Raw genomic sequence first — 12391 nt, forward strand, 5'->3', positions numbered from 1 at the left:
GTGCACCTTTGCCTCCTCTCTTTCCGGAGCGGTTCCAGTGTCTGCGGAAAACGTGTGACGCATATCAGGCCTTTCCTTTCATGGAAGTGATTTCGCTATTTAATATTTAAGGGGTCTAGAAGGCTGAATTTCTATCGCATACTCATATCTCCAAATCGAAGACAGCGTTGGCAGTGCCTGCCATGCCATCCATGAGAAGTGGTCACATGCCATCAAACAACCGGAGTGAGTGCGCGGATATGTCACCGGAAATCTCACACTAGCAGAAAAATAATAATAATATTAACTGGTTCACAGGAAGGGAAAGGCGCAGTATCTACCACACTTATTTCTGAGTACACCTGTACCGCGCCGTAAGGGAACGGAGGAAGGTGGGAGTGAAAGTGGCTGGAGAGAAAGAGTAGTCTTATTGGAGGTCTACGGATTAATTTTGACCACCTGGGAATCTTTAACGTGCACTGACATCGCACAGCATACAGACGCCTCTTCGTTTCGCCTCCATCGAAACACAGCCGCCGCGGTCGGGATCGAACCCGGGTACTCCGGCACAGTAGTCGGGCGTCTTACAACTGCACCACCTGGCGGGTTGCCCATGGTTTTTTCACGCACAACGCCGATGCTTACGCCTCAGGTGACAGCGCGACGCCCCAGTTTTGCGATACCTAGCCCCTTAACAGCTTCGCGTTGATATTTCGGAGCCACTTATTCTACGTCTTTAACATACGACGCGGCATAGCTAACGTTCCTGCCTGCATTTTCGTTTGCGGATTTTCGTTCGCGTACTGATATATTGGCACGCGCTTGATGGCTAATTATCTATTCTGACTCCTCATCATTAGATACACTGTCACTTTTGGTTAAGCGATACACATATAATGGTATACCATCTCAGCTGAGCTGGTAGAATATACCTGTGTGGCGAAAGTTAGCGGAGGAGTTCTTTCGTCAATTGTATCGCGTTCCAATCTTGAAGGTGAAACGGATATTACACACTTTGCCTATTCAACTATGTCACGTCTTGTAGCGATGTCACTCTGCTTGCATATGAACCAGTACGTAGCAATGTCACCTATCACCCGCCAGAGGTAATCCCGTATTTTCTACGCGATAGCGTTAATGACCCGGTTCTCCGCAAACTCTGAAGACGGCGGCCGCTTTCAGTCGCCACACGTCAGCATCGGCATTAACACTGTGAGCGGAAATTAATGAGCACAGCGTTTTCAGGCGGTAGCTAGCAGCTGACATGGACGAGCACTAACTGGATGTACGGTTTCCTGACATTATTTCATTAGAAGGAGGAGGGTAATATCAGATTCAGCCTGCCAGGACCCTTGCATTCACGTTAACCCAAGGCTACGCAGGCATGATCATACGGGTTAGTTAGAGTGGGGCTCTATATTTGGGGTGACGCCATCGCGTCACACCAATAAATGCGGAGCTTAAGTGTTCCCCCATATTTTTCTCTCATAACTCCGGCACCTGCACACAGTGCCGACACTAAGCGGACGAACGGTTGTCGCAACCCTACTTTCCTGATATTTTAAAAGTGTCAATCAAGTGGGTTGATAAGACATATAATGCTGTAGATATTTTCCATCTTATGGACAGGAACTCATCTTGTAGATTACAAAGATTCTTTTTTATTTGTAATAAAGATGCAACCTCATTAGCTGAAATTCTACCTTGAAATCAAGCTCCGCAACCACTAAGCGAACACAGCAGGTGATATTGCGAAATCATAATGGTGCTCGAAAGATCGCTGACTGCTTGACCCTCACTTCATGCCATAATGCAGGAGATATTTTAAAAACAGTTTTTCTATAGGTTTCCGTTCCCTACTTCTTTTACATATGCTTGAATGCGAGCACGTACTCAAAAATAAAAATGATATCTATTCGAAACTTGTCAAATTACTTGCCAAAAATGCCAAGATGCCGTGCACATGCAGCTATTTGATGTACAGAACTTGGGCTGAAGCTCCGATGAACGTTAAGTTCAGAGACAGTTCGATTATGAGTAATAATATTAATAATAATAATTGGTTAACACCAAGGCAAAGGCGCAATATCTTTCACACTTGCACTCTGGACACCTGAATCGCACCGTAAGGAAGGGGGAAGGTGAGAGTGAAAGTGAAAAGAGAGAAAGGGGAGGCGTAGTGGAGAGCTACGGAGTAATTTCGACCACCTGGGGATCTTTAACGTGCGCTGACATCGCACAGCACACGGACGAAACTTCATTCGCCTCCATCGAAACGCAGTCGGCGTGGTCTGGATCGAACCTGGGAACTCCAGCACAGTAGTCGTTGTTGTTGTGGCTGTTGGAAAAGGAAAGGAAAATGCACTGGCCTGCTACTGGCTCTGTAGCTGAGCCACCTCTGCTGCCTCGTGCGGTTAGAAGAGAAAATAGACAAGAAAGAAAATGAAGAGGGTGAAAAAGACGCACGCCGCAACAGCCGTCGTCCACCACCGATGCGGTAGTGGGTGCAATGACGGCCTACAACAGATAAAAAATTTGGCGGCAGGCTAGCCCCCGTCGTAAGCGGCGGTGACCTACCTGTCCCAGCCCTATCAAGGCCAGGATCAGCCACCCTCCCCACCGCCGCCAACCCGCATAGTAGTCGGGCGTCTTACCACTGCACCACCCCGTCGGGGCGGAGTACCTTAGTTCGAACCCGACCTCGGCGGCTGCGTTTCGATGGAGGCGAAACGGAGGCGTCCGTGTGCTGTGCGATGTCAGCGCATGTTAAAGATCCCCAGGTGGTCGAAATTACTCCGTAGCTATCCACTACGGCTCCTGTTTCTCTCTTTCCACTTTCACTCCCACCTTCCTCCCTTCTCTTACGGCGCGGTTGAGGTGTCCACAGCAAACAAGTGAGACAGTTACCGCGCCTTTCCCTTCCTATAAACCAATCCCCGCCACGGTGGGGCCATTCGATTATTTCTGGTACAAGTTTAATTAGTATTCGTGCGCACCGCCGTGAGAAGCTGTTCAGACTGCTATTATGAAGTCTGAACAGCTTTTTACGGTGGTGCGCACGAATGATAATTAAACTTTTAACAGAACATATAATAAATGAAAATAAATGAAAACACCGGAGAGCAGAATAAGTAAGATTGGAACTGCTCCATCTCTTCGGAGAGGATCGTAGCGCACTAGACTACAGCAGTAATGAAGTACAGAAGCTCGCACTCAACAATACAGACAAACCTGAATATATTTTAGAGTGGCTAAACGACCACACGGTCTGAATGCGTAATGCGCCACAGACAATCTAGGTGGTTTTGGCGGCGCAAGGGTTTTGGCAAGGCTGCGTGGTGATGCCTGGCAAGGTGGTGCTAGCGGCGCGTTGTAAAAACTGTCCCGTAGCCCCGCAGCACACTTGCAAAATTTGAGCTAGGAGACCGTGCAGCACAATGGCGCTGGAAAAAGGAAAACGCTAAGACCTCCACTGCTTAGCAGGGACTCTCTGCCGGCTGAAACCAGCACAGGCTATGAACGCCTATGAACGCTACATCAGAAAGCTCTTTATGAAGGCGGAAAAGAAAACTCATACTTGGTGGTTATCCAACCTTCTGCGTATTTCTCTGCACTACTGGAATACGAGATCTAGAAAGATGTCTTGGGCGTCACTGTATTTCTGAGGCTCAAATACTTAATCCGAGTAACTGTGGTAGCATTTATACTGTGGTAGCATTTATATGGTATAAAACGGGGGGCGGGGGGGGGGGGTGATGTGGTATCGTCCTTTTGGTTTCGGTTTCGAAACAAAGGATTGCGCAGTGGCCGCGCCACCATCCTCTCTCCCGTCCTGCACCTTCTCTCATGAATTAAAGGCTCCGTCTGCGTTTGGCTGTCGTGGAGTACGGCTTCTGTTTTTTCCTGCACGCCGCCGTTCGGCGGGCCACGTGGCGTTCATGGCAGCCACGCCGACACAACAGTAACCAAGTTCAAATTCGACCGCCGAATGGCAGCGTTTCGATGGAGGCGAAACAGAAAGGCATTCGTGTGAGGTGTGACCAAAGAGGTCGTTAAAGATCCCCAGGCGGTCGAAATACCTTCGCAGCCCATAACTACAACACCTCAGGTTTTATTTACAATTTCACTCCCACCTACCTCCCTTCCATTATGGCGCCGTCTGGTGTTCACGGAGAAGGGTTAAGAACTACTGCGTCTGTTTTTTTCCTGTTAAACAAATTTGCATTTATTTATACGGTCGGCATAATCAGACCTGTGCATTAGGTTTTGGGCAACGCATAGCCTTATTCGCTTTCTGTAACGACTTTTTGTAAGAAACGAAGTCATTCAGACTGCAACGTCGTTAAGATTGTCTAAAAACCGTAGGCTTTGTCAGCATCCCTTCCTCGACGTGACACCGATAGAGGTGGCTACTAATAACGATACTAACATAAGTATTAATATCAGTACTAAGGGGGCGAGTACGAAACGTACGAAAGAATACAAAGGTCGCCAGTCGACTTACCGTTCTTCTCCAGGCACGTCCGCACACTTCGCTTCCGGATTAGACTTCTTCTTTTTTACCACTATCACGAGCTGCTAGCTGCTAGAGCGTTACACCGTGCGTGGAACCGTGAATTTTGTTCTTTTCGCCGGCGGCCCATTCCGCGTGGGCTGCTCTAATGATTTCGGGCGTAAACAACAATAACGTGAGACTCCATTTGCAATAGTTAAGAACAAGCAAAAACAGGATCATTGAGCCTTATTATAGTCTATATTGATGGTTGGCTCGATATCGCGCAGGGTGGCCGGGAGCTTGTGGCTCTTAGCGACTCTTAGAGGCCAACCCACCAGCTCCTTTTGTGCAGCTTGGATCCAGCTGGACGCCGCGATCTCAAATTTCAAATTATTTCAGCAACACTGAGTCCTAATTATTAGGTTATCTATCATACAGTCAAATCGGCATTATCAATTATATTATGTCACCTACAAAGAATTCTGGTGTTTGTGGAAACATAATGCTTTATATCCCTATCACCAAAGTACGATTTCGAGAATACACGTGGTGCTGTGTTCTTGTGGAACATTAATTTATGGGACGATGAAAATGGGCAGGTCATGCTCTCAGCATGAACAAAATTGTGGCATTCGGTGTTTTCCTTTTACTATACCTTTCTATGGAGACCAACTGCCAATCATATACTTTATCAGAACTTTCAGTAAATTATCTCATATCAATAAGTAAGCATTGCATAGGTACAAAGAACAAAGTGTAAATCAACCTTGCCTAACAAGCCCATTTCCGGGAAGCTTCCGAAGCGCGGAAGCCAGCCGAGATAGAAGCGGTAGCAGTGACTGCGGCTGCAGCAAATGGCTAACACTTGTTTAACTTAGAGGATAGCTGAACCTCTACAATCTTTTTCATTATCTGTTTTCTCTATACTTGTTCGTCTTGATGTCATATTGCTCCTATGCTGCCCTCTCTGGTGTGCTGTTTTGTTCCATCCTGTATGCTTGTAGTTTTCTCGCCTTGTTTTCTGCTTGTGCAGCTTTTCCTTGCGCTGTTTTTCCTGTGGTCTTTTCACGCACGCTGTTTCGTCACGCCGTGCCCTTCCATGTCCCCGTTCATCCCACCTGGGCCTATCACATTGTGCTCATAGAGTTTGTGTTTTATTTTCTCATTGCCCGGCTTTGCAGCTAAAATACAACATTCCCTTGCAATCCACATACAACACACGTTAGTGCATAATGATATTATACAACACTTTTCCTTCTGCAGTGTTTGTGACCATTTTGCGCTCATATAACCGCGACCGTAAGTAAGGAAATATTTTATTCGAACTGTCTTTTTAAGAACTGCTTGGAAAAGGCCGTTGTCAGCTCCTCTCGAAAACTTTTTTTTCGGGAAATTCACATTAGGGTATGCAACAACCTAATGGCCAACTCACACATTACAAAAAAAACATACTTAGGTTTCAGTGTTTGCTTGCTTATGTTACACGCAATGTGGGCCCAATCTGCAAAATGGGTTAGGACACATTTTCCGATACCTACGCCGGTACACTGTGGATAAGAAGCTGGGCAGCCCATGTTGTGATTTCCCGGTTCGTCTTAAGGCGTTGTATAAGGGCGTTGCTAGAGATAGACCTGAACACAATCCCCCATTTCTCTATCGTATCGCTCTCATGTGGGTTACCTAGGGAAGAGGCAGCATATATCTGGCTTGCGCTTTGAAGTTTATCAATGTGCGGATAAAGGTATCTTTGCTCGAATTTGTGTTTCAGAATGCTGCTCCTTAGTTTAACATGGTACCCCTCACTACTACTCAATGGAGCCGAAGAAATAATTTTCAAAGCTGCATTCGCTATATACCTGAAGCTGAGAGAATACTAATTAATATGCAAATGCACGTATCTGCATATATACTCTTGCTGTATCACAATACAAATGCACTAGAATACTGGACTTGAATGCACCTACACGGCCGCTCGATGGAAGCGCTTCCATCGAGCGGCCGTGGCACCCACTAGGCAAGCCATTACTCGTTTCGCGATAGTGAGCTGTAAACCTCAGCCTTCCATGTAAAGAAGGTGGGGGAAGAATGGCAGATCGGGATCGGGAAAATGCGCATCTGGAGATGTCGCCTGCTTGTGGCGTCTGTTTTATATCGGAATTTATTTTCATGCGAGGTGTATTTTAGTGCTTGTGGCTGTGCTCAAGCATGACTACGTACATTAACGCTTTTTGTTCTGGCAGACATTATGCGTCGTTCTCTTCTCCCTTTATTTCTGAGCATAATGTTCTGACCTCTAAATGTGGTGCCTCAAAACAGAGATCTTCAGTGGGCGCATCCAATGTAAAAAGGAGAAGCAAGTCAAGGCTTTGTTACACAGAATTTTAATACGAAAAATCTCTCCGTGGAAAAATACCAGAAGCTCTTTAATGCAATGTTTTGTATTAGTCGAGACACATAGGCACGTACAAATATTCCATAGCGATTGGCAGCGCTCCTACGAAGATGATGAATGCGTGTGAACTGGAGGAAAAAGCTTTAGTATATCTAAATATTTGATGCCCTAAATAAATATTTATTGAATGGGCAGGCAAGGATGTCGGCAGGTAAGTTGAGTATCTGGCTTCCAAATTCACTCCACTTGCAAACAAGCACATATATTTGTAAATATCAACATGTTCTCAACAAATACTTTCGTGATGCAGTAAAACGGTTAGCCAAACTTTTCACTTATATCAACCGGTAGAGGAATAAATGCAACATCCGCTATAGCAGCTAGATTGGCATATCTTTAAAACAGAACTTCGATATGAATCCCCTCCAATATCAATACTAGGAAAAGTTAAGTAAATGACAGGTCACTGAGCAAAGTGAGCCGAAAATTTTGCCAGCATTTGGACGTGCACCAAACTTGGTTACTTTCGTTGTTGGACGAGGGTTACCTTTAATAGCACTTACTCTCCTAGATATTTCAAACTAATTCTACGCTGGTAGGCGAGAGGGTGGCGGGTTCGAAAGTACTAATCAATTTTCGCTCTGTACTCGTCCTACCTGAGACTGAGTTGACAAAATAAAATTCCAGATATGAATATTCATTTCATGGAGCTTTACTCTGTATCCCTGGCAGAAATTAATATTGCTTTGGTTACTGAGTTCCTCGAACAGCCCGGTTGATTTATAAGTCTAACAGCTTAATCTAGTGTTCGCAAACTTCATTCTTCGACTTCATCCTGCAGTCAGACCTGTGTTAGGAAAACTAGTCAAGTAATGATAGCTTTGTTCACATTTTACTATATTTAGAATACAGCCAAGATGCAAATTTTGGCTAATGAAATGGGCATACCTCACAAGCGTCAACCCTTTTGCACATTTACCGGAAGATCTACTCTGCATTGCTGGTACCGACGTTAGTTCCAACGATGTCACTCAAGAAGCGTTGTTGTGCTTGTCTAAACCCCACAATGTCAACGTGTTTCAAAGGCACGCGCGGAAATAAAACAAGTCAATTTTTTGAACATAGAAAATAACTCGTTATCAAAATTCCGAACAGAAGTGTGAGCCTATCGTTATTACTGCAGTATACGCCAGCACTGCACCGACAAAGACACAGACGTAGTTCTGTGGGCCTGATTATGACCTTTGCACTGACAACAAAGGAGATATAAGGGCTTATTTTTATCAACACTGCAACCAATTTGAGCATTCTCTTCTGAGGCAATAAAGGAAATTTTGAGTGCATGCGTTTCTACGTAATCTCTCAGATATTCCTTCTCTTGCCAGACGTTTCTGCAGCCTCAATTGTGCTTTCAATAAATGTTCCATCACAAAGCCCATACCAAACGTTTTCGTGTCTAGTTTGAGGTAGTTCGAACACAGCTTAGATCATGTTCTCTTCTCAAGATATAACACAAAATATGAAAAGCTTAAACTCCGTCTTTAATACTACGACAGAAGAGCGTTTAACTGCTCTCTGCGCGTATCTTTGTGTACTTGAATTTTGCTGCTCAATCACTGCTCTATTTATGAGTGCGTGTCTTATTCCGCACATATTTACTAGCTTTCCGTCGTGTGCTCCATCATAAGGAAGAATGCCCAACACAGGTAAAAAATTTTCCTTTAACGAAGCCGTACAGAAGCTATTGCTTGGAATAGGGCATAATGTTCAAACCTGGTAACAAGAGATCTGGAGGGCTGCATTCTAATTACAGCCTTGCCTTTTAAATATGCTTCCTCCATTGCAAAGTCTGCTAGTGAAGCCATGGGATTCCGTCGCGTCTTGCCGTTTTGCTGCCCGATAACAGGTAAGCTCACGACCATCTCACCGACCACTGGCACCCAGCTGAGACATTTCCACTCATCCTTTTAACAGTACCGATGCCAGAATTTTTGGTGAAATGGCCTTCAGCGCACTCAAGTTGGAATTAACCTCTATCTAAGGCATCTTCTCAAATGTTCTGAAACATATTGCCACCTCGTAGAGAGACAAAGTTAGAGACTCGTGCACCTCTCTCAGGCGCACCCTGCAACCACAAGGTGGTGAAATTATATACTACATTACCAAAATTTTTCAACATGTTCTTTTGCAGGTTCCAGTCCCGCAAGAGGAGAAAGTCTGCTTGAGGGCATGATCATTCCAGATTCGTAGAAAGGCTCAGGTTATATAGGGCGTCCATTGTATCTATTAACTGTTTGTTAATAGATAAACACTCGTAACACACAATTGTTCACAATTAGGAGACATTTTCTCCCTAATAAGGACGATTTAGGAAGGCATTGCCTATAAGATGCAAAACCTAAACCGCGTTTTCTTTAACGGCGCTGGTTCTAACCTTGGCCTAAAATTTGCCACATATGCCCATTTCCTAGCTTTCCAGAAAGACTTGCCGCATATGATTGCCTTTCAAAATAAACGTACTCATTTCTACAGCGCAAACGATCAAAAACCTCGAACCGCCTGTAATTCCTCTCTCGTGAGTAGAAAAGTTTTCTTCGTAGACTTTTTTATTTATACGTATATGGATTAAGTTATACCTTTCCAAATATTCGTCTTCTATGAATGATTGCCTAATTTATAGCCTCACTTGGAAAGCTTGCCATATTGTACTCTCCGGACTTTCTTAAAATTGAGACTACTTCCTAAATTTCATTTATATATGTGGTTTATGTGTAAATGCATATATCAAATGTGCGAATATTTTTTGACGTTCGGCTGCTGAACCAACATGCACGGGTGTACACCCGAACATGGCGGCCACGTTTTAATCGAATAGGAATGCAAAGACGCCGTACTCTGTGCGATATCAGTGCACGTTAAAGGTGCACTGAATATCCAGGTGACGACCTTGTTAGTTCATGCTCAAACCTCAAAAAACAATGAAAATGCATTTTACATTGTTTTACATAAAACATATCCTATTTCATTCAGTATTTTTGTTCGCTGAGGAAACATTTACCAGTTTGGGGTGTGTCTGTTACTGAGAAAGACAATGTTTTAAACAGAATATAGCCATCTAGACATATAGTCATGACCCACAACAGACTGTTTAACATTGCGTTCGGGGAATGATTGCTACGGTTACTTACGAAACTTCATACCACAAATCCTTTACAACCAAGGACATTAGCAACCGCACTTTTCCTTGACGCAGTGCGGACGGAATTCAACTGGGCATGCCAAGCGAATCATACGAAATTCATGTGGCTCGATTCATAGGGAGAGCATTACGTTGACAGAGACGCAGTAAAGAATTAGTACACTTCACCCCTTCATGAGGCTGTACGGAAATGTTTTGAGTGCCAATGCACTTTGCTCTCTAATTACACAAATTATTTTTGCTTCATTTCTATATAGCCATACATATCAATTATGACGTATTTATTTCAATATATATTTTCCACTGCATACGACCTGAATAGTTCATAATTAAAAGTAATGCGCAGTATTTTGGGTCATGATGCTCACTCAACCCGTGTGAGGGAAAACATTTCCCGGGCGGCTTTTAAATGTATCACATGGCATATTTCAGAGCGAAAACCTTCAGAATACAGATGTGATTTTTGCGTTTATTTGTGCATTCTTTCCTAAACTACATTTCAGGTCTGCGTTGTTTAATTTATTGCATCATATAACCTTATACTACAAATATTTTACAGCGGCCTTCGGGAGCTGTAAATATATACAAATTGTAAAACCTACGCACCGTGTAGTTAGGCTCCTACCGTGAAATGTGAAAGCATTAATGACTCATATTTTCGGTTCCCCCTGCGGACTGTCGTGCATACTGATGCACTTTACCTCTCGCATAACCACCTTATCATTTTTATTGCGCGCTTCCACTGCAGAGTACACATGCTCATTAACCTGCTGGCTTTAGTTGCCAGTTTTATGACCAAGAGCGCCAGGCATAGATGTAAAGCTCCACTTTAACGAAGCCCTACGAGTATGCATACATGCTTTGAGCGGGTATCTCCGCCGGTTAAAGACTCAAGAGATCTTTTGAGTAGAACTCCCTTAATTATCACACCCTCCCATGTGAAACGTTGTCGTTTACGTGTTGCTCGATTAGATCGCACAATCCGCCGACCATTACGTGGACGTCACTGTAAACCGTCAATTACTACCGGTCAAAGGCATTCTCGCCGAGTCTTGCTCACAGCGACGACACAGAAGAAGTGTGGTTTTCACGCGTACCAGGTAAATGTCTTGTACCCCTGGAAACCCGATGTCGGCAATGTAGTCGCAGGTAGGTGTTAGTTGGCATGTTACATAGACGTGTACTGAGTACTTGTTAAAATCTGTGAGTTCACTTTGCCATTTCATGCATCTTTACTAACTGGATGGCTGAGAACCGAGTACATTCCCTAGTGAAGACATTTTATGAGGCAATAACCTCACATTTTCTCACACACTCTCATACAATTCACATAAGAAATCACGTACAAATCACATATAATTGCATAGGACCTCATAGTTTCTTGCATATGATCATAAATTGTGGGAGATATTTTATAATAATGATGTACACCGTATGAGGGTATATGCGATTAATTCAGATTGTGTGATGTTATTGCCCCGTAGAACTTGCTTTTTCAGTAGGGTTCTTAAGGGGCCCTTGAACCCCGAGTAAGGCAAGTTGCACGTAGGCAACGTACTCATTTTCTATCGCCTGCCTAAACAGGTCATTATATAAGCCGGGCGGCATTACATATGTTATGCTACCTTGCAAGTGTGTGCGACTATGTATGCACGACAAGATAGGAGAAAAATACTGGCTAAGGAGGAGCAAAGTGGACGCGAAAGAAGATCCCGAAGAGGCTCCAGTAAATGACAGCCATTTATGCTGCAAAGTCGTTATCTTAGAGTACCAGCTTGAGTGCCTCTCCGTGTTTTATTTAGATTACATGTCGGTTTAAAGTGGTTTGCGTAGGACGCAACTGTAGGGATCAGCTCTAATCAAGTGATTTATTCTAACTGCGTTAAATCATGTGAGTAGATGCAGTCGGTGCTGCCGAGGAGGCGACCGAAGGATCAAGCTCTGTCGAAGGGACGACAATGGGTGGTGGTACGACTTTGTCACCATCACTGCCCGGCCGAGCGATCCTTCCCTGCATCCTGGCAAAAGCCAGGAATATCTGCTCGAGTGAATTTTCGCCCACCAAGGCGTGCTCCAGGTCGAACATAGTTTCCAGTTTGGCAAGTTTGGTGAAGAGAGTACTCCATGGAATGCGCTCCTCGAGGTGGTAGGACAACAAGTTCTGCGAGCAGCAAACGATAGAAGGAGAATGAAGTTTTACCGTTGTGCATCTACAATTGGGAGTGATACGAGGGCTGCTGATGGTAAGGGCAGAAGTATTTAATGTCTATGGGCTTATTTGAACCATTGCTTAGGCTTTCAGTGCAACTGTGAAACTATTCTTGTT

General features: G+C 44.3%; 1 protein-coding gene across 1 annotated transcript in view; it reads right to left on the reverse strand.

The window, feature by feature from the left end:
• Nucleotides 1-11947: 11947 nt before the first annotated feature.
• Nucleotides 11948-12391, reverse strand: part of LOC146173911 (phospholipid-transporting ATPase ABCA3-like) — a 34111-nt gene continuing 33667 nt past the window's right edge. The window contains exon 5 of the mRNA XM_084585299.1: nucleotides 11948-12226. Coding sequence (XP_084441425.1) covers nucleotides 11948-12226 — 279 coding nt within the window. The remainder of the gene's footprint in view (nucleotides 12227-12391) is intronic.

The sequence above is a fragment of the Amblyomma maculatum genome, chromosome 11 (assembly GCF_055883805.1).
Source record: "Amblyomma maculatum isolate TAMU_Amacu chromosome 11, ASM5588380v1, whole genome shotgun sequence".
In the NCBI taxonomy this organism is placed as follows: domain Eukaryota; kingdom Metazoa; phylum Arthropoda; class Arachnida; order Ixodida; family Ixodidae; genus Amblyomma; species Amblyomma maculatum.